This window comes from Vipera ursinii (assembly GCF_947247035.1).
Source record: "Vipera ursinii genome assembly, chromosome: 6".
NCBI lineage: Eukaryota > Metazoa > Chordata > Lepidosauria > Squamata > Viperidae > Vipera > Vipera ursinii.
The window spans coordinates 925,216-943,357 of record NC_139515.1 but is presented as its reverse complement, the minus strand read 5'-3'; the positions used below and the strand labels follow the sequence as shown (position 1 = coordinate 943,357).

General features: G+C 46.9%; 1 protein-coding gene and 1 long non-coding RNA gene across 5 annotated transcripts in view; both read left to right on the top strand.

Moving 5' to 3' along the window:
- MANSC1 (MANSC domain containing 1) overlaps window positions 1-7,761 on the top strand; it is an 8,014-nt gene extending 253 nt beyond the window's left edge. For 2 of the 3 annotated variants that reach the window (XM_083365647.1, XM_083365648.1), the window contains exons 2-4: window positions 3,317-3,635; window positions 5,154-5,294; window positions 6,419-7,761. In XM_083365647.1, the coding sequence (XP_083221773.1) occupies window positions 3,416-3,635; window positions 5,154-5,294; window positions 6,419-7,200 (1,143 nt within the window). In that variant the 5' untranslated portion in view covers window positions 3,317-3,415 and the 3' untranslated portion in view covers window positions 7,201-7,761. Of the gene's footprint in view, window positions 1-1,623; window positions 2,141-3,316; window positions 3,636-5,153; window positions 5,295-6,418 lie in introns of those variants that run through there. The other variant, XM_083365649.1, reaches the window with a different exon arrangement.
- Window positions 7,762-11,447: 3,686 nt separating this feature from the next.
- On the top strand, window positions 11,448-17,368 carry LOC310642639. 2 transcript variants are annotated; one of them, XR_014492950.1, is made up of 3 exons: window positions 11,448-11,971; window positions 15,290-15,588; window positions 17,263-17,368. It is a non-coding gene; the product is annotated as an uncharacterized lncRNA (long non-coding RNA). The 2 variants fall into 2 exon arrangements; XR_014492951.1 differs by having other exon boundaries at window positions 15,290-17,368.
- The last annotated feature ends 774 nt before the right edge of the window (window positions 17,369-18,142 follow it).

Below are 18,142 nucleotides of genomic sequence, written 5' to 3'. Positions count from 1 at the left end.
TCCCTGGCCCGGCTCCCCGCAGAGCCTGCGCACGTAGGGCGACCGCGGGGCCGGCCGTGGCAGGAACCGCAGCAGCGGCCCACAAAGCGAAGGCGGTCCTGGGTTGTATAAGCCAGCGTTTCCCAACCTTAGGAACTTGAAGATGCGTGGACTTCAACTCCCAGAATTCCCCAGCCAGCAGAGCTGGCTGGGGAATTCTGGGAGTTGAAGTCCAGGCATCTTCAAGTTCCTAAGGTTGGGAAACGCTGGTATAAGCAGAGGCACGGAGTCGAGCATTCGCACCGCTTTACGAAGAAGCCCTAGTGAGGCCGCCACGCCTGGGACACTGCAGCCAGTTTGGGTCACCCTACCGCAAAAGAAGATGTTGAGAGTCTGGAAAAAGTTCAGAGAAGAGCAACCGGACCGGATTACCTACGGGAGCACCTACTGCCAGCGTCAACACCCCTCCGTCCTGTGCGCTCCCACAGAGAGGGCCTCCTCAGGGTGCCACCGGTCAGAGAATGCCGGCTGGTGGCCCCCAGGGGGAGAGCCTTCTCAGTGGGTGCGCCAACCCTCTGGAACTGCCTGCCAACCGAAATCCAGATGGCCCCCGACCTTCGCACCTTCCGGCGCGACTTAAAAACCTACCTGTTCCAGCAGTCCGGCCTGGCCTGACAACTCTTGGGGTTTCATTTGTTTTTTGCTATTGTTTAACTGTATACCTACCTTGCTCTGTACACCGCCCCGAGTCCCTCGGGAGAAGGGCGGTATATAAAAACAAACAAATAAATAAATAAACTAAGAGGATCCAAGGCCTGGAGACCAAAACGTACGAAGAAGGGCTGCGGGACTTGGGTCTGGCCGGACTAAAGAAAAGAAGAAATAGGGGAGACAGGATAGCAGCGATCCAGTATCTGAGGGGCTTCCACAAGGAAGAGGAGGGGGTCACATTGTTCACCAGAGCACCTGAGGGCAGGATGAGAAACAATGTTTGGAAACTCATCAAGGAGAGAAGCAACCTGGAATTAAGGAGAAACTTCCTGACAGGGAGGACGATCAACCAGTGGAACAGCTGGCCACCAGAAATCATGGGCGCTCCATCACTGGAGGTTTTTAAGAAGAGACTAGTCACTTGTCGAAGATGGTATAGGTTCTCCTGCTTCATGCGCTGGCTGGGGAATTCTGGAAGTTGAAGTCCACAAGTCTTAGAGTTGCCACGTTTGGAGAGCCCTGTCTTAAGGAGATTCTTCCCTCATCCCCTCAGGCACAATGTCCTGAAGTCACATCCTAAAGCGGGCCTGTTCTCCGAGGCTGGCCTTGGGGGAAAATTAGGAGATTGGCTGGGAGGATAGGATACTTTTTGCTAACTGGTGGAGACGGTTGAAGAGGAGAAACACCATCCCTGGGAAGGCTTGTTGGCCCTCCAAAGGTAGCTCAAAGTAGGAAATGCTTCAGAGTTTTTTGCACAGCCTGATATTTCTCCTCTCTTTTTCAAAAAAATATTTTTCTGCATGTTAGGCTCCAAATTACAAAGTTAGGGGCCAGTGGGCCTTTCAGTGAGGAGGAGTTGCCCCAACTTAGTTACGCATCACTTAGTTGGCTCTTAGTGATGGTGACAGGCAAAAGCTTTTCACGATGACTTGCCTGTGTGTAACTCTTCCAAGAACAATACTGTAATCTCTTGGATCCCACCCATTCACCATAACTTTAATCCCTCCTGTTTTTTTCTAGTCCATCACCCAAAATATGTGAGTTTCTGTTTGTTGATCTTTTGTTGCTTGTTATGTCAGCTAAGCCACCAGTCTTTATTTGGTCTACAACTGATTGATGGACCTTTGTAGTAGTTCATGGTAGTCTCCAGATGACTTAATGGGTTAGTCTTCCTTCTCTTTGTCATTGTCAGACTTTCAGAATTGCAGATTACCTCTAAAAAGAACACTCCTCTAAATAGTCTAGTCTTTGTTCTTATGCTTTATATATTATTTAAGCTATCGTGGACTCCTATTTAGTCTCCTGTTTACTTCTCCAACATCCTGGCTCTCTTTAATTAAGTTGGAACCCCAGACAAGAAAATTACCTCTCATTTACACTCCCCGGTTGCTTGACACTGAGAGGGTGGTCCATACCCTATCGTGATTTTGCTGTATTCAACGAAACAAAGGTACGCATGGTAATAATGTGTAATACCAAGTAAAACAAATGGATGCAGACAACACCTTGTTTACCAAGCGCTTATGAATTTTAAATATAGAAAACTAATAAAATATTATTAAAAAACCCCAGAAAGATAAGCCGTCTCAAATGTTCTTCTCTCCATTATTCATTTTGTGATACTGATCTGATCTCCCTTCCTTTTGCTTGCCTGCTCATTTGACATTTTTCGCTGTAATGTTTTAAAGCAAATATTTGTGTGATACATTTGTGCAAGTGACTCTATTGGCACATTTTAGACGGTTAGATGTTTTCCAGTCTCTGAGCATATGGACCCATCCAAATTTATGGATATATTACCATTAGCGCTTTCACTCCTCCTCCTCCTCCTCCTCCTCCCGGGGTTTTAAACAATGGGCATTTCATTTGGGATTGAAGCTTTCCCATTGACCGGCTGGTTTTTCTTTTTTTGCAAAAGTTCTTATTTGCACGAACGTGTTTGTTTTTACCCTTTCCATGAAGGATTGTGTATATTAAAAGCTTCAGGGTAGTTTGTCATTTTCTTTAATCTCAAGATCAGTTGTCTTTAATGGTCTTTAATCTTCCTCATATGGCTGGACATTTTTATGGAGTTCTCTGATCTACTTAAAACGGGTCTTCAAACTTGGCCCTTTTATGACTTGTGGACTTCAACTCCCAGAATTCCTCAGCGAGGTTCCTTTCTTTCATGCGTTTATCATATTTATGTAGCTACCCGTGTCAAAGTAGCTCTGAATGGCATACGGGCACGCCTTTGGTTTCTCGTCCTTCGTGCTAGAAATCTGTGTTCCGTCAAATGCCCTTTTCGCCCAGGGCTTTTCATTGCTTTTTCCTTCTTCCTATCTGGGGTCACAGCGAGCCTCTTGAGATCCCGGGACTTTGAGAGAAGCATAACTCGTCTCACTGCTTTGGAATGTTGTTGCAACATGCTTGAGGTCACGCTGCTTTCCCTCTCCCCCTTAAGCTGGTTTCTTATCAAGGTAAAGTCCCTTTACGTCCCAATTAGTCAAGCCAGGCTGAACCTTTTTGCGACAGGCAACTGCTGACACACCTGGTGCTTTGACTCACGATGTGACATGTGATTATTTCACTACAGGGAGTTCCTTCTACAGTGTTTTTACCTCCATTATCGTCTCCTTTTCCTTAGCTGAAGAATTCCCAGGCGTGTGGCCATCTTGGATACCCTGAGCGGAAAATAGTTGTGAACAAAAGAACCTTCCAGAGCCCGTCATACCGAGAGGAAACAATGGCCGTCCGGAGCACACGGTGCTGGGCCTGTGTTCCAGCAGTGCTGTTTTTGGTCCTGGTGGAAGCATCCCAGAGCCAAATCTGTTCCTCGGAGAAGATGGAAAACATCACGGTCGATATCCCTGCGGCCTTTTCCAAAGGCATCAGGGGGACGGATCCGATCTATGCCCCGTCTCCGGAAGCCTGTGTGGAGACTTGCTGCTTGGACAGAATAACAGGTAAGGGCCACAGATTTCGGGCAGAGTAATGTGCTACGGTTAGAAGGAAGCCTCCTGGGTGCGTTATGGACTGTTGTGTATAACGGGGTTTATTTACAAATAACTGGCCTCGTCTGCACATTGCAGTAACGATGCTCGTTCCGTTTGGTTGCACGGAGAGCCTGCGCTTGCTACATGCAGGCCGGGATGAATGGCTTGTCCTTCTCTTGCTTGCGGGTGTTCAAGAAGAAAATGTTCAGTTGTGCTCCCAGAGCACAAATTGTCCAGAACCCCAGAGCTACGTAGCAATGTCACCCCTGTCTCTCTGCTTTAGCGTCTTAGGGGGGGCTTGCCCACCTCCCCTTCCTTGGGGCTGGAGAGTCATCCAGTAGATCCGAAAAAACTGCCAGGAGGGCATAGCTCCATGTGGAAGCCAATCCCCCCTCAGGCTTTTTTTCTCACAGGTTGGATTCCAGTTCCCGGGATGAATGCATTTCTGGACTCCCACCTTGGTAGCCCCAGTTGGGGAGAGCGTAAATCTGGCCGAAAAAAAAACCTTTGGAAAACCAGTTTCAGTTGATGCAATGTGCCTCTTCTCGTCAATGTGTCTGGTACGGCTGCATTTTTGCCGCTGATCCAGACTGGCCTCTGCTCTGCCCATTTGCTCTGTTACCCAGGCTTTCGCCCACGGGTGGCCTCCGCCCTCGTCCACTCTGCCTCGGTTCCCTTTTCCTTCGCAAAAAGACACGGCCCTTATCCTGGGCTCTGAGCCAACCTCTGAGTTTGCGTTTCCTCCCTGGTGTAGCTCCCTCGTGATCCGAGATACAATTCTCCGCTATTCAGTCTAAATCTCCCCACTGGGAATGGGTTCTGAGGAATCCAACCCACAGGATTAAGAGGAGAATAAAAAAAAGGATGAGCCCCCCCCCCCCCGATTGGATCCTGGAAAGAAGGATGGGGTCACGTAGACTGCTCAGCGCTCGTGGGCAGAAGGGTGGAGGAACCTCTTTTGTTTTTAACACTAGGGGTTTGGTGAAAAGAAATTCTCTGTAAGAATAAAAGTTGGAACTGCATAGTCCTTGTTCAGTGACCACAGAGGGGACCAATAACTTGGAGATTAAGCAACATGGTTGTTAAATGAGACCGCGTCTATTCTTACAATCTTCTTTCACTTTTCCTTTGCTTTAGAGACCTCTGGAGGAGGTGAATGCAAAGATTGCTTATAAAGTGACCCCTTTTGTCACCCTCGTAGCTGCAACCAGTCAGTGTATAAGACTGTCACTAAACAAGGACAACCTGTATAGGCTGGCAGGAGAGAACATCCAACAAAGATGAACCCAAGGACAATTCTATCGTGCACAGGTTGAATAACTGTACCTGGGGCTTTTGAGATGGTGGTAGGCCTCTGTATACTTATTTATGGATTTAATTGTTTTTGAGAACTCCACCTAGAAAACTCACATGGAATTACTAGATGACTGTAAGACAAGTGCAAAGCTTGCTGTTAAAACACATTTTCTTTCTTTTTATCTTTTCTAGATGATAAGGTGTGCAACTACGTGATCTTTAACACCAGAATGAAAGTCGGTTCTCCAAATTGCTATCAATTTTATTTTCCTGCTCAGGAAACCTGTCCTGTGAAACAAGCGTTAGGATTGCTCACGTACAGAATAATAGAAGGTAAATGAAAATCCGCTGATCGACCAGTTAAATTAGTCATTTGTAGGAAATGTCATTATATTCTCCAAGCAGTTTTCACTGTAGCCAGCTTTAAAAGTTTTTGTAAGTGAAACTTCGCAGACGTCCCTTCAAAAAATGGAAAGTAGCAAATGTTCTTATAAAAGAAGCCGAATCCGCTTCTCTCACACGCCAGAAAAATAGTTTTTCCCAAAATCGAGCCTTTAGTGATTTCTGGTAATATCATGGGAAAATAATCAGGTTTTCTTTTTCCAGAGTTGTTATTCTATTCATTTGCTAGTTATATATCATTGTGTGGTGGAATGTAATCCCTAACGGCAGGAGGAAAAGAGTCCTTTTGCAACACTGGACTACATTCCATCACACAATGCAATGAATAAGCGACTGTTTTTAAGCCATTGGCATTCTTACCTGGGGTGAAGTTTAGTTTTTATCCACAAATACTACGTGGGGTTTCGTTTTGTTTTGGTTTTGCAAAGCAAGCCATCTACTGAAAAGCACAATGATATTGAAGAGAGTCTCTGGATAGATTCTTTTAATGGAATATAAACTACGAAGAATCTCATCTTTATCACAATTCTTCCTTAAATCGATTGATGATTGTTAAGCACGTATTAGCGCTAAGTTAAATTTGAGTGGAGCGTTCCTTTCCCCAGGGCTGACGTGCCGGGTTTTTAAGTACCAGAATCTTCCAAACGATTACAACAACAATAGTTTGGACAAATGGGTGACTCTTGAGTCTTTTGTAATCCTTGATTCATGCACCAACCGATAGAAGCATTCTGTAAAAAAGAAATATTCCATGAGATTTGTATGGCTTCAAACATTCCCAACTCACCTGCCAAAATCTACAGCCCTCTGATTTCTGGGATTAGAAATGGCTGTCCAGATAAACCCCTTTCAGACTCGTTTTCTGAGCTAGGTATGCTTTTACTTTCATACGAACAAACGGAGCGAGGCTCCGTTTCTCTGCTCTAAGAAATTCATGGGATTGATCTTGTAGTGATTTAAGGCCCATTCATGATGACTTCTTGATGCGTCTTGAGGGTTTTTGTTTTTTCTGCTGAGGCGTAGAGAATAATCTCTCTTCCGTTTCGTTTTTTTAGACAAAGAGATGCCCAAACCAGCTCCGACCTTATACAGACACCCTCATTCTTCAGTGAACGGAAGTCCGGCATCCCCACAAGCAGCTGGGTTTGGTCCTCTAAGGCCGCCGGGTAGACCGGACTCCTTGCCCAGGGCCTCTCAGAAAGAGGAACTCCTCTCGGGCCCTGCAGAGCATCCCAGGGACAAAGCGGGTGGGCCCTCCCAGCGTCCCAAGGCTGGAAGGACAAACTCTGGGGAGACCTTCGCTTCGTCTCTGCTGCGTGAAAGCAGCAGCCCTGCCAGCACCACCCAACAACCTCCTGCTGCTAAGCTGCCCTTTGCCACCCGTGACTCTTCGACCAGCAGGACTGTCGGTGCTGCAGCCCTTCACGTTTCTGCTGGCCGCATCCCTACTTCTGCACCTGACGCCGGAAAGACAGAGGCGGCCAGCCTTCAGCCCCGCAAGGGCACCCCTCCCAAGCCCTGGCTTCTTTCTGAAACCGGCCCTCCCGATTTCGGCTCGTTGTCATCCACTCCGCCCAGCCCACCGGCTTCTCTTCCCGATTCCCATCTTAGCGATGGAGAACTTAGCCTGGGAGGCTTCGGCCCTGACGGCAGCCCAGCCGGAACCGATTTCTCTCTGCTGAGTAACCAAGCCATCCTCTTTGCTGCCTTGTTTTTCGGGGTGCTGTTTTTTTTATTAGCAGTGGTGCTGATAGGGGGGAGACTCTTCAGCTCACGCCAGCCACAGCGCTACACCAGGCTGGACTACCTGATCAATGACATGTACACCCATATGTGAACACGACAAGAGGGACTTGGAGACACCCCAGTGGCCCTCCTGTGGCCTTCAGGAAAAAGAAGATGGAGTGGGTTTGGCCTAATGCAGTTCTACCCGCCCAAATCACAACGCTGCATTGATTTCGTAGTATGTTGCTGTCCCTCACGATCTCCTTCCTTGTTGATGCTGCATACACGGTAGATCTCACCTAGTGATAGCCTGTTGCTCCTTCCCAACCCAGAAAGTCTGTAGAAAGCGTAGGAGCGCAGTCCTCTTCATTTGAGGAGTGCATCCTTAATTCGCTTTTGGGCACCGTGGGGGCAAATAAGTCTCCATCGGAGCCCTTTGGTGACCGCTTCTTCCCAGAGTCAATCCAGTTCCTGTCATCCTTTCGTCTGTTACAGCCCTGGCGTGAAAAATCTGCCAAGGAGGAGAATTATTTTAGTTTTAAAAGGCAAAACATTGATTTGGTCCTGGAGTGCAGTGCCATGCTGTGTGCAAAATCATTTAGAGCAAACAAGGCATGGCAGCTGTTCCCCTCTCTCTCTCTCTCTCTCTCTCCCTCCCTCCCTCCCTCCCTCCTTGTACACAAGAGAATTAAGGTGGAGGGATCTTAGGTTTATATCTTGCCTTGTTCCGATTTTCTGACCTGTCTCTACACCACCTAACAAAACTAGTAAGTGTAACATTTGGACCTGGGGGGGGGGAACAGCTTTTTGCTCCAGAATTAGCTCTGCCTTCTGTTGTGAGCCAATTTAATTTTCTGAATGTTAAACTCGGCTACAGCGTAACCCAAAGAATGGCAAAAATCTGATCTTCTCTTCTTAATGCTGAGGTTGCTCTGTGATTGGGTGGAATCCAGTCCTAACGTCTCCTGATCTCAGCGCTTGCCCTGGAGATGCCTTCGGTCTTCAGGGCCTTGGAGAGAGAGGGGAGGAGGTTCAGCAGCTGCATCCAGGCCCCACTTCTGCAGGGTGGGCAGCCAAGGGGCCTCTTTACAGCCTGTGGGTTTCAACTCCCAGAATTCCTGGGCCAGCACTGTCCACCCCCTGCCCTGCAGTGCAATTGCTGGGAGGGTTCTGCATTGAGCTGGGATGCTGGGTTCCATTTAAAAACACAGCTGGGATAGAAAAGGACCTTTTATTCGGCTCCTGGCGTAGAGGGGGTCCAGGCGCAGGCAGTAGGGCGAAGTTGACGACAGTCTCTCACTTTTCTTGGGCCAGCCTACAAAGCTGCTAATGTGAGGCTGTCAGTTTTTAGCAATCTCATTATCCTTGATACGGAAGGAGAAATTGGCTTGCGTTAGCGCTCACCGTACAGGTAGTCCTCAGCTTACAGACATTGTTTAGCAACCCATTAAAAAAAATCACAACAGCACTGAGAAAAGTGACAACCGGTCTTTGCGTGACTGGCAGCGTCCCCATTTTTCCCCCCAGCTTTCCCAGCCATCTTCCAACAAGCAAAAAGTCGCTGGGGGAAAGCTGGACCCACTCGACGATCGTGTGATTCATTTAACCGCTATGGCAAAAAAGGTAAAAACGGGTGTGACTCACTTGACAACTGCCTTGCTTAGCCATGGAAATTCTGGCTCCAGTTGTGGCGGAAGTCGAGGATGCCTGTATCCAGCTACAAAACTCAGGAATAGCCACTAGATGGTGACAGAAGAAGAGCTCTATTTCCTTGCTGCCCCCTAGTGTTTACGCAGATTCTTGCAGCTCAGATGTAATATTTTTAACCTATTTTTTCACTTAAATTCCCCCCACTTTGGAAGTGATTCTCCTGTCAATTATTTAAGCAATAATAAAATTTGAATTGATTTTAAAAGGTTTGAAATAAATTCAAGCAGTGTTCGGGCAATCATTTCCTTTTTAATATGTTGTACTGTATTTCGTGATCAGTTTGAAACGGATCTTTTCAATGCTTTGGAGCGCTGCGTTCAGGAGGCATCATCTAACTCAAATTTTAGATACGAAGTAAGCTACTTGGAAAAGGCTACAAAGCATTTTCGGGTTCTTTTGTGCCTAAGGTGTGACTAGAACTCCTCGTCACTTGGATTTTCAGCCAACTGCATTTAGCCTAAAGGAGGGGGGCACAATGGCTCAGCAGTTAAAGATGTTGAGCTTGTCAGCTGGGGAGCTGACAGCCCAGGTTGGAGACCCAAGCGCCATGCGACGGGGTGAGCTCCCTGTTCCTTGCTCCAGCTCCTGGCCACCTAGCACAGGGGTCTTCAAACTTGGCCCTTTTATGACTTGTGGACTTCAACTCCCAGAATTCCTCAGCCAGCCATGCTGGCTGAGGAATTCTGGGAGTTGAAGTCCACAAGTCATAAAAGGGCCAAGTTTGAAGACCCCTGACCTAGCAGTTCAAAAGCATGCAAATGCGACTAGATAAATGGGCCACCGAATAAGAAGGTAGGATTCACTGGTGAAGAGCCTCATGCTGGGAAAGATTGAGGGCAAGAGAAGAAGGGGACGACAGAGAATGAGGTGGCTGGAGGGAGTCCCTGAAGCAGGAGGCCTGAGCTTAAATGGACTCCAGAAAGATGGCAGAGGTTGAATTTGCAACAGTGCCACCAATATGCTGCTTAGTTTAACACCTTTGAGAAGTACTAGTAACCAAGAATAAAAAAAAGGAATGCTGTTCCAGGAACCTGCTGGGGAGGGATTACTGGAAGGGATATTTAAAGGAAAGCACCATCCAACATGTAGAAGAGTCTTTAGTATTTGATTCCGTTTGAAAATATTTCTGAATGGCAGTCGTAAAATTCTTCAGGCTAAGTACGAAGGAGGGAGGGAGGGAATTTTTAATGTTGAAAGCCACCTTGGAGTCGCAGTGTCTGAGTTGGGTGGCCATATAAGTTTGTTTGCAACCCAGATGGTCCTGGACTTTTTTTTTTTGCCAATTGGGCCCGCCATGCTTGCTGATGTCATTGATCTATCTCGCTTTTTAGGTCTTTTTTGTGGACATTTTTGATCAGGTGGGATCCACTCTATGACTGCCTTGGTCTACCTGCCCTCAGTTCTTGCTGTGTGTCCAGCCCGTTTCCACTACAGTGGATAGACAGACCAGGGCCCTTCAAAGTTGTGGACACGCTGCCTGAGGAATTCTGGGAGTTGAAGTCCACAAGTCATAAAAGGGCCAAGTTTGAAGACCCCCGGGATAGACAATGGCTAAAATGATGATGATGATAAATTTGCCTACTAAATAAATACGATAAAATGAACGGTAGAGGGCAGCAAAGATTACAAGGAGGCGGCTATTCTGAACTTCAGTCCCTTGCAAACCGGGCCCTGGTGATTGTTGCCTTGATCCCTTCCCTCGGTCCTTTTCCCAGGGCAGAAAAAACAAGAGATGCCCGTCTGCACCTTTGCAGCTGTGCCACAGCCTGGAATATCCATCGGTTCTTGACGTTCCCGGAGGGCCTGGTCCTGCCAGGAAAGGAGGGCTTAAGGGCTACAGCACTGTGAAAAGATACCAAATAATCTAGAACAGGGGTGTCAAACTGGCCGGACGTACAAGTAGTCCTCGACGTACAGGCAGAATTGAGCCCCAAATTTCTGTTGCTAAGCGAGCCAGCTGTTAAGTGAGTTTTGCCCCGTTTTACGACCTCCGTCGCCACAGCTGTTAAGTAAACCACCGCGGTTGTTCGGTGAATCCGGCTCCCCCACTGACTTGGCTTGTCAGAAGTTCCCCAAAGAAGACCACAAGACCCCAGGACGCTGGAACCGTCATAAACGTGAGTCGGTGGTCAAGCCTCTGAATGCAAATCGCGTGGACGTGGGGATGCCACAATGGCCGTGTGAAAAATGGTCACGGGTCACTTGTTTTCAGTGCCGTTGTAACTTGGAACGGTCGCTAAACAAAGGGTTGTAAGTCAAGGGGTACCTGGATCTGTTTGGGGTGAGGGGAAAAAAAATCAAGTTGGCAGTCACAATTGCAACCAAAGCACCGCCCCTTTTTTTAACGCGCACCCTCCGTGCGGCACACGTGGGCACCTTCCGTGGGCTGGCAGGACAGCGGCAGCCGTAGCAAAAGCTGCCCCTGGATCGGTCATTGGGGGCTGGGAAGGAAACGTTTTGCTGCAAGGACTCGGGACGCCGAATGACCGGGAGCTTCAAGCTCTGCCTAAAGGGAGACCTGGCCAGGATCCGCCAGGCATCCGGAGGGAAAAAAGGAAAAATAAACACCTGGGAATGGGGGGGGGCAAGTTTACCTAGGTTTGCATTATCTCTTGAAACCCTGGAGGGAGGGGAGGTCAGGGTCCTGCGATGGGGGCCTTCTTTCCCCAGGCCTGTGTTGAAAGAGCGGAGATAACAACCGTGTGGTTGCCACACACAGGAAGATCAATGTTGTGATAAGAGAAAGCAAGGGAGGGGCTCCGAGTGATGGAAGGCCTTTGGAGAATTCCACTTTATAGGTTATATGTGAAAAGCCTCCAGTTACCATCGCAAGTGAGCCCAAAATTTCTGTTGCTAAGCAAGACAATTGTTAAGTGAGTTTTGCCCCATTTTACGACTTTTCTTGCCACGGCTGTTAAGCGAACCACTTGCGGTTTTAAGTTAGTAACGCGGTCGTTAAGTGGATCTAGGCTTCCCCTTTGACTTTGCTTCTTATTAAGGTCGCAAAAAGTGATCACGGGACGCTGGGACGCTGCCAACCGTCATAAATAGGACGTCTGGATTCTGATCCCGTGACCCTGGGGATGCTGCAATGGCCGTGTGACAAATGGTCATAAGTCATTTTTTCAGTGGTGTTGTAACTCTGAATGGTCGCTAAAGGAACTGTTGTTAAGGTGAGGATTACCTGTATACTACTAAAACACTTCCACCTCTGTGTCTGTCACCTTCAGTTGAGTGAGACAGGGCATCATAAGGCAACCATTTTTGACCCAATGTACCTCAAATGGGCTAACTTACAGAAGGGGCCAAAATCTGTGTCAGGACACACACACAGTTTCACATCCAGATGAGATGAGGAGGAGGAGGAGGAGGAGGAAGAGGCAGGCTGAATAGGAGGAGGAAATTCCCAATTCTTAATGCCAGGCCAGGCTACTACAGAAGTGAGGGAAATAAGAAGTCAAGAACCCTTCACAATTTGAATGGATCCTCTTAAAGCACACGGGAACACTTCTGCAGCTGATCTCCAGGTGCTGAGATTTGAGAAAAGGAATGAGAAAAACCAACTTCATCGTGAAAGAGCCAAGTTAGCATTCATTACAGGGGCAATTAAGAAGAAGCCAAAGAGATTTATTGCACTGTGGATGTTAACCGGTTCATTAAGGCAAGAAAGCCAGAATCCTATCTACTACATCTTATTAAAGATCCTGACAGGTAATTCCCACAGTCTCTGGGGGGGGGGGGGGGGGTTGGTTGGTTTTTTTGCCATTCTTCCTTTTCAACACAAGGTGTGTTTGTTTACGGGTCTGTGAAGGCACATACTATATAAATCTTTCCTGGGAATATGCTCCAGGCATCTCATGCAGTGGATTATAACTTTATTTAAATTTGTCCTAGCTGCCCAACTCCAACGGACTCTGTGGCATACAAAGAAAATCCATACAAGCAGATAAACATGAAACCACATAGATCCAAACTCATGATGTTTGCCACTAACAGGGCTCATTTTGAAATGCACATAAAAATGGGGCAGGACTTTGAATGACTGGTGTCAGAGCCCTTCCTGGCTTTTTTTTCCCTTTTAAATCCTTGCATGCTTCTGGTTTCTAGAAAGACAGACAGATTTTTAACTGCAGGATGTTACAAATTGCTAATTAAATGTTCCCGGTTCTTCCAAGCACTAAAATCACAATTGCTTTATTCGAGAAGTTTGCATTGGAAAACAGAGTAGCAACGCATTGTTTGAAAGGGGGAAAAAAATCTCCCAACAAGTTGAGATTAAATCGGGAGTTTCATAGAATGGTAGAGTTGGAAGATATTTTGGAGGTCTTCTCTTTCGTGTTTGCACTCTGCAAGTTCCAAGAACTTGTTTGTGCTCTGCAAACTTCTTTTGAGATTTTAAAGGCATTCCAACTTTTTTTTTTTACAACTGTTCTAAGGAGCAAAACAAAGAGCTCTGGAAACTATCTTACCAGATAACCCCTATCCAGGTTTCATCATTTCTTGTCCTGGCACTCTGAGCTACAGGAGGGCCTGGTCCTACCAGGAAAAAATGCTTAAGGGCTACAACACTTTGAAAAAGATACCAAATATCTAGAATGTGTCTTCTCAGTGGAACTCTTCAGATGCTATCTGTCTGTCTGTCTGTCTATCCATTTATCCATCATCCATCCATCCTCTTATCTATCTATCCATCCATTATCTATCCATCCATCCATCCATCCTATCCATCCCTCCCTCCCATCTCCCCTACAATGTGACCCATCTCATGTCTGGGATGTTGTAGACGGGGCCGTTTGCAGGGAGGGCCGTCAGAAAAGGCGAGATGGTGGCGCCAACCGGGCAGTCCAACCCCAGGGGCGCAGCTGTAAGGGTGCAGGCAGCGACTTTGGGGGACAGCTGGAAGGGAAGCACCCGAGGGAACCGTCTTCTAAGAGCCAGGAGAGGGGGAGGGGCGTGCTAAACGTTTCTCCAGGGACCCTCCCTCGTTTCTTGGGTTGTGAAGATGACGGGGAAGGGAAGAGAGAGAAATGTACTTTCAGACTTGCAAGTTTGTTAATGTAACCTTGCAATAATGTGGAACTAGCCCACCTGGTTGTGCTTCCCGTCTGGACTCGGTGGGCTGGCAATGGCTGTGACCATCACTTGAATTTTGAGCATCCCTCCCTGCGGAGGCCGCAGGCTGCAAAAGGAAGGCGTTTAGTCCAGCTGCCTTCCAACAATTCTGTAAATACTAAGGTGTGCCTGTGGCAATTCTGGATTATTCCCAGGTAAGGAGGAGGGGAGGTATCGCAATGTCCTCTGGAGGAATCTGCCTTGGAAAAAACGCTTGGAAACTGCGTTGTACGCAGGATGAGCAGGACAGGATGTCATTCTTATTATAGCAGGGTTGTTTTTAGGAAGCTGAGGGCTTCCGATGGCAGGTCTGGAGAACTGAACTCAACCAAACTGGCTCTCGCTTATGAGAGTTGACAATCAGGATTCCCTTTAATTGTGAAATGCATTTCCACCGTTTCTTTCCCTCGTAAAAGAAAATGAGCAGTTTCCGTCTCCCAACCTACCGTACTTCAGATTTTAAATCCCCTACAAATGCTGTTACAAAATTGCTCAGGAAACTGGGAAAATGAGGTAGGCATTGCCCACGAGACAGCTGCCAAGATCCAGCCAGCATTTGCCTTGAATGACAGAACCTCGCAGGAGGAGGCTGGTGGAATGGCTGGGGGATTCTGGGAATTAAAGTCCATAGAACAGAACAGAGCTGGAAGGGCCCCTGGAGGTTTTCTAGTCCAGCCCCCTGCTCAGGGCCACCATCTTAAAGTTGCCAAGGTTGGATACTCCTGCCGTAGAACTAGTTCTTTTTTTCTTTGCGGAGATTGGGGCAGAACGTAAGAACAGAGAACTCTTTCCAGGGTATCTCAGATGCCTTTTGAACTCTGCTGACCTTTTAAACTAGTACGTTTTTCTTCATTCCTAGATGCCAAATATTGTTCTTCTGTACCTGCAGTTTCAGGTAGTCTTTGACTTCTAAGCACAATTGGGACCAAAATTTCCACCGCTAAGCAGGGCAGCAGTTAAGGGAGTCGTGCCCATTTTACAACTTTTTTCGCCACAGTTGTTAAGCGAATCACATGGCCATGAAGAGCATCCAGCTTTGCCCACTGACTTTGCATGTGACTGCAAATGGTGATCACACGATCCTGGGACGACTCTACGACTGTCATATTGGTCGTCAAGTGCCAGAATTTTAATCAGTGGGGATTCACTGGTAACAATTGCACTGATTCACTTAACAACTGTGCCAAAAAAGGTTGTAAAATGGGGCAGGGCTCAGGGTGTCTTCTGTGACCATAAGGATGCTGCAAGAAATGTCTGTTAAGTCACTTTTTTTCAGCGCCAAGTTAACTTCGAGCAGTTGCTAAACGAATGGCTATAAGTTGAGGACTGCTTGTAGTAAAAATATTCTGAAACGTTATTTATTTTTACTTTTATTCCAGGAGAAACAGACTTTAATACGTGACAAACTCCATTCGATTCTTCCATTTTCAAAGGCACAATGCAGTATTTTGGAACCTGTCCTGCAAAATCCCGGATTCCACTAGAGATTTCAGAGCAGAAAGACATTTACAACTTGCTATGGTTTCAAAGGATTCCTAGGGCAAGCTAATGGGGTCCATCTGTGGAGTATTTTGCAAACCGAAAGAAAATAATGTTTCAGGGTTTGGTGGTTAAAACCTGATCCCCTTACAACAACAACAGCATGTTTTCTCAACTAAGACTCAAGCACTCCCAAAAGGTAGGAAAAAAGAAAGAAACTTTAAGTTCTCCAGATGTCTTGACGTTTTAAATAAATAATTGAGCTGAAGAACCCTAACCCTGCCTTACAGATAACACAGCCTAAGCTTCTAGCCAAAATTTCTCTCCTTTTCCCCCCCAAGCTAATCTATCTCGGAGTTCTGCCACCCTTACATGGTATCACGCATAATGGAAATCGGTCAGATGGGAACAATTTGGAGGGACAAAGGGGGGAGGGGGGTCCTTAGCCCTTTATCAGCTTGTACTTCCTCTGTCAAACACTCACCTTTATCAGTTGTGAAATAATGCTAAACTGTGAACGTGGCTCTAAAATCACATCATAAACTAGCCACAGCCCAGCTTAAAAAAGTCTGAGCCAACTGGATCAAACCAACCTTTATTGTAGGCATTAACCAGCATACTGAATTAACTGAATAAGCTATGATTTGGCTAAGCATGAGCTTGGCACGTGCAAACCCAGCCAGCTTGTGTAAGTAATTGAGTCATCCCAATGAAGATGCTTCTTTAGCCTGTCCCGCCCCACGTACCTTGGGTGAATGAAAGAAACTTACTTAATTGATCCTCTTTTGTGGGGTGCCCTGCCTGAACCGCACACGTTATCACCCACATCTGCACGGCACTCTTGGCTAAAATGGGATTGGCTGGTTTACGATTGTGCAAACGGGCCCTGAGTGCGCTGCCCCAAAATCCAGGGGGCAGCCTGCATTCATGGCTTATGCAGTCACGGTCTCCTGGCTTCCGGGCCAACACCTTTAACCACTACTAAGCCAAACTGATGTCCGTACACAACTGTATCTTCTAAACTGGTTAAGTCAAATCACCTCCAAAGTTCTAACAGTTTGGCTCCTCCATGGACACATCACTCACTTCTGACCCTGGGCAACTGAGCCAGCCGTCCCATGGTCACATGACCACATTTTAATGTGGGTTTGATGAAAACTGGCATTTACCTGTGGTTTCCAGCCAAACTGCGCTCGTAGCAAACCATGGGTTTGCTTAATGACCCTGGTGATTCCCTTAACGACCACAATAAAGGTCCTAAGATAGGGTTGGCCATATGATCAACTCCATTACAACCATCGCATGTCACAATAGTGAAGGGCAGTCTCCATTATGATTGTAACTCGAGGACTTGTAATAGAAAGCCAGTTGGGCCTAGTGATGAAGACATAAGGCTAAAAAACGGGGGGGGGGGGGGACCTTGAGTTCTTCTGATCTAGTCCAATCTTAAGCACAAAGCCAGCTGGGTAATTCTGAGCCAGTTACTCTCTCTCAGCCCTAAGCAGAAGGCAATGGCAAAACGCTCTGGGAAACCATGCCATGCCAGTCTCTGAAACTGGACCCAATTGAACAAAAGGGGGGAAAACTTGAAAATACGATTGGCGTTCATAAAGGTTCAATTTTCCTGCAATTAAGTTTATAAATTCAGGTGGTTTTTTTAAGCTTTTGAGTGAGCAGACCCAACAGATAGTGACTCAATACCGGGAAAAATATGCTTTAGATTTTTGTAAATACAACCACGTTGTGTTCTGTGATAATACATCAGCGCAAAAAGTGCAAAATAATTTTAGGTTTAACGAAAGGCACTGTAGCCCCGTATTACATAAAAAACTATATTGTTAATTCTGTATTTATTTTTGTCGTATTTATGTAGTGTATATCGGAGGTGGCGACCCTTTGAGAGCCGTATGCAGTGAAATTCCATTTTAATTTGTGACGATTAGTGTATATTCAAAGTGACAATAAAGTTTCTGTTCTATTCTCTGTTCTTTTCTATTCTATTCTAAACTTCCTTCCTTCAAAATTCTCTTGAGGAATACAATGTCGCTTGGAGTTTTTCCCCCGCCAAAGAGCCAACCTGGAAATAGATTTAGATTTTATTAGATTTATATACCACCCTTTCCCGAAGGACTCAGGGTGGTTTACAGGGCATTTTAAAATCAAACCAATACAAAATACAAAGTTAAAAGACAAATAAAAGATTAAATTATCCCTGAAAATAAAACCTAGTTAAAATTCTCAGCCTGGGTCAGAGAGCTCAAAGAGCCAAGTCTTCAAGTCCCGGCGGAATGAACGTAGGTCAGGGGTAGTCCTGAGCTCCACGGGCAGCTGGTTCCAAAGGGCAGGCGCCCCCACTGAGAAGGCCCTCCCCCTGGGTGTTATCCGCCGGCAATCTTTAACCGGCGGCACCCTGAGAAGACCCTCCCTGTGGGAGCACACTGGACGAAGGGAGCTTGATGCCGGCAGCAGGTGTTCCCTCAGATATCCCGGACCCTCGCCATTTAGGGCTTTATAGGTCATTACCAGCACCTTGAATCTCACCCGGAGGGCAACCGGAAGCCAATGCAGCTCACGGAGAAGAGGTGTTACATGGGAGTATCGGGAAACCCCCATCACGACTCGCACGGCTGCATTCTGCACCAGCTGGAGCCTCCGGGTGGTCCTCAAGGGCAGCCCCATGTAGAGAGCGTTGCAGTAGTCCAACTGGGAGGTCACGAGCGCATGAGTGACTGTGCGTAAGGCATCTCGGTCCA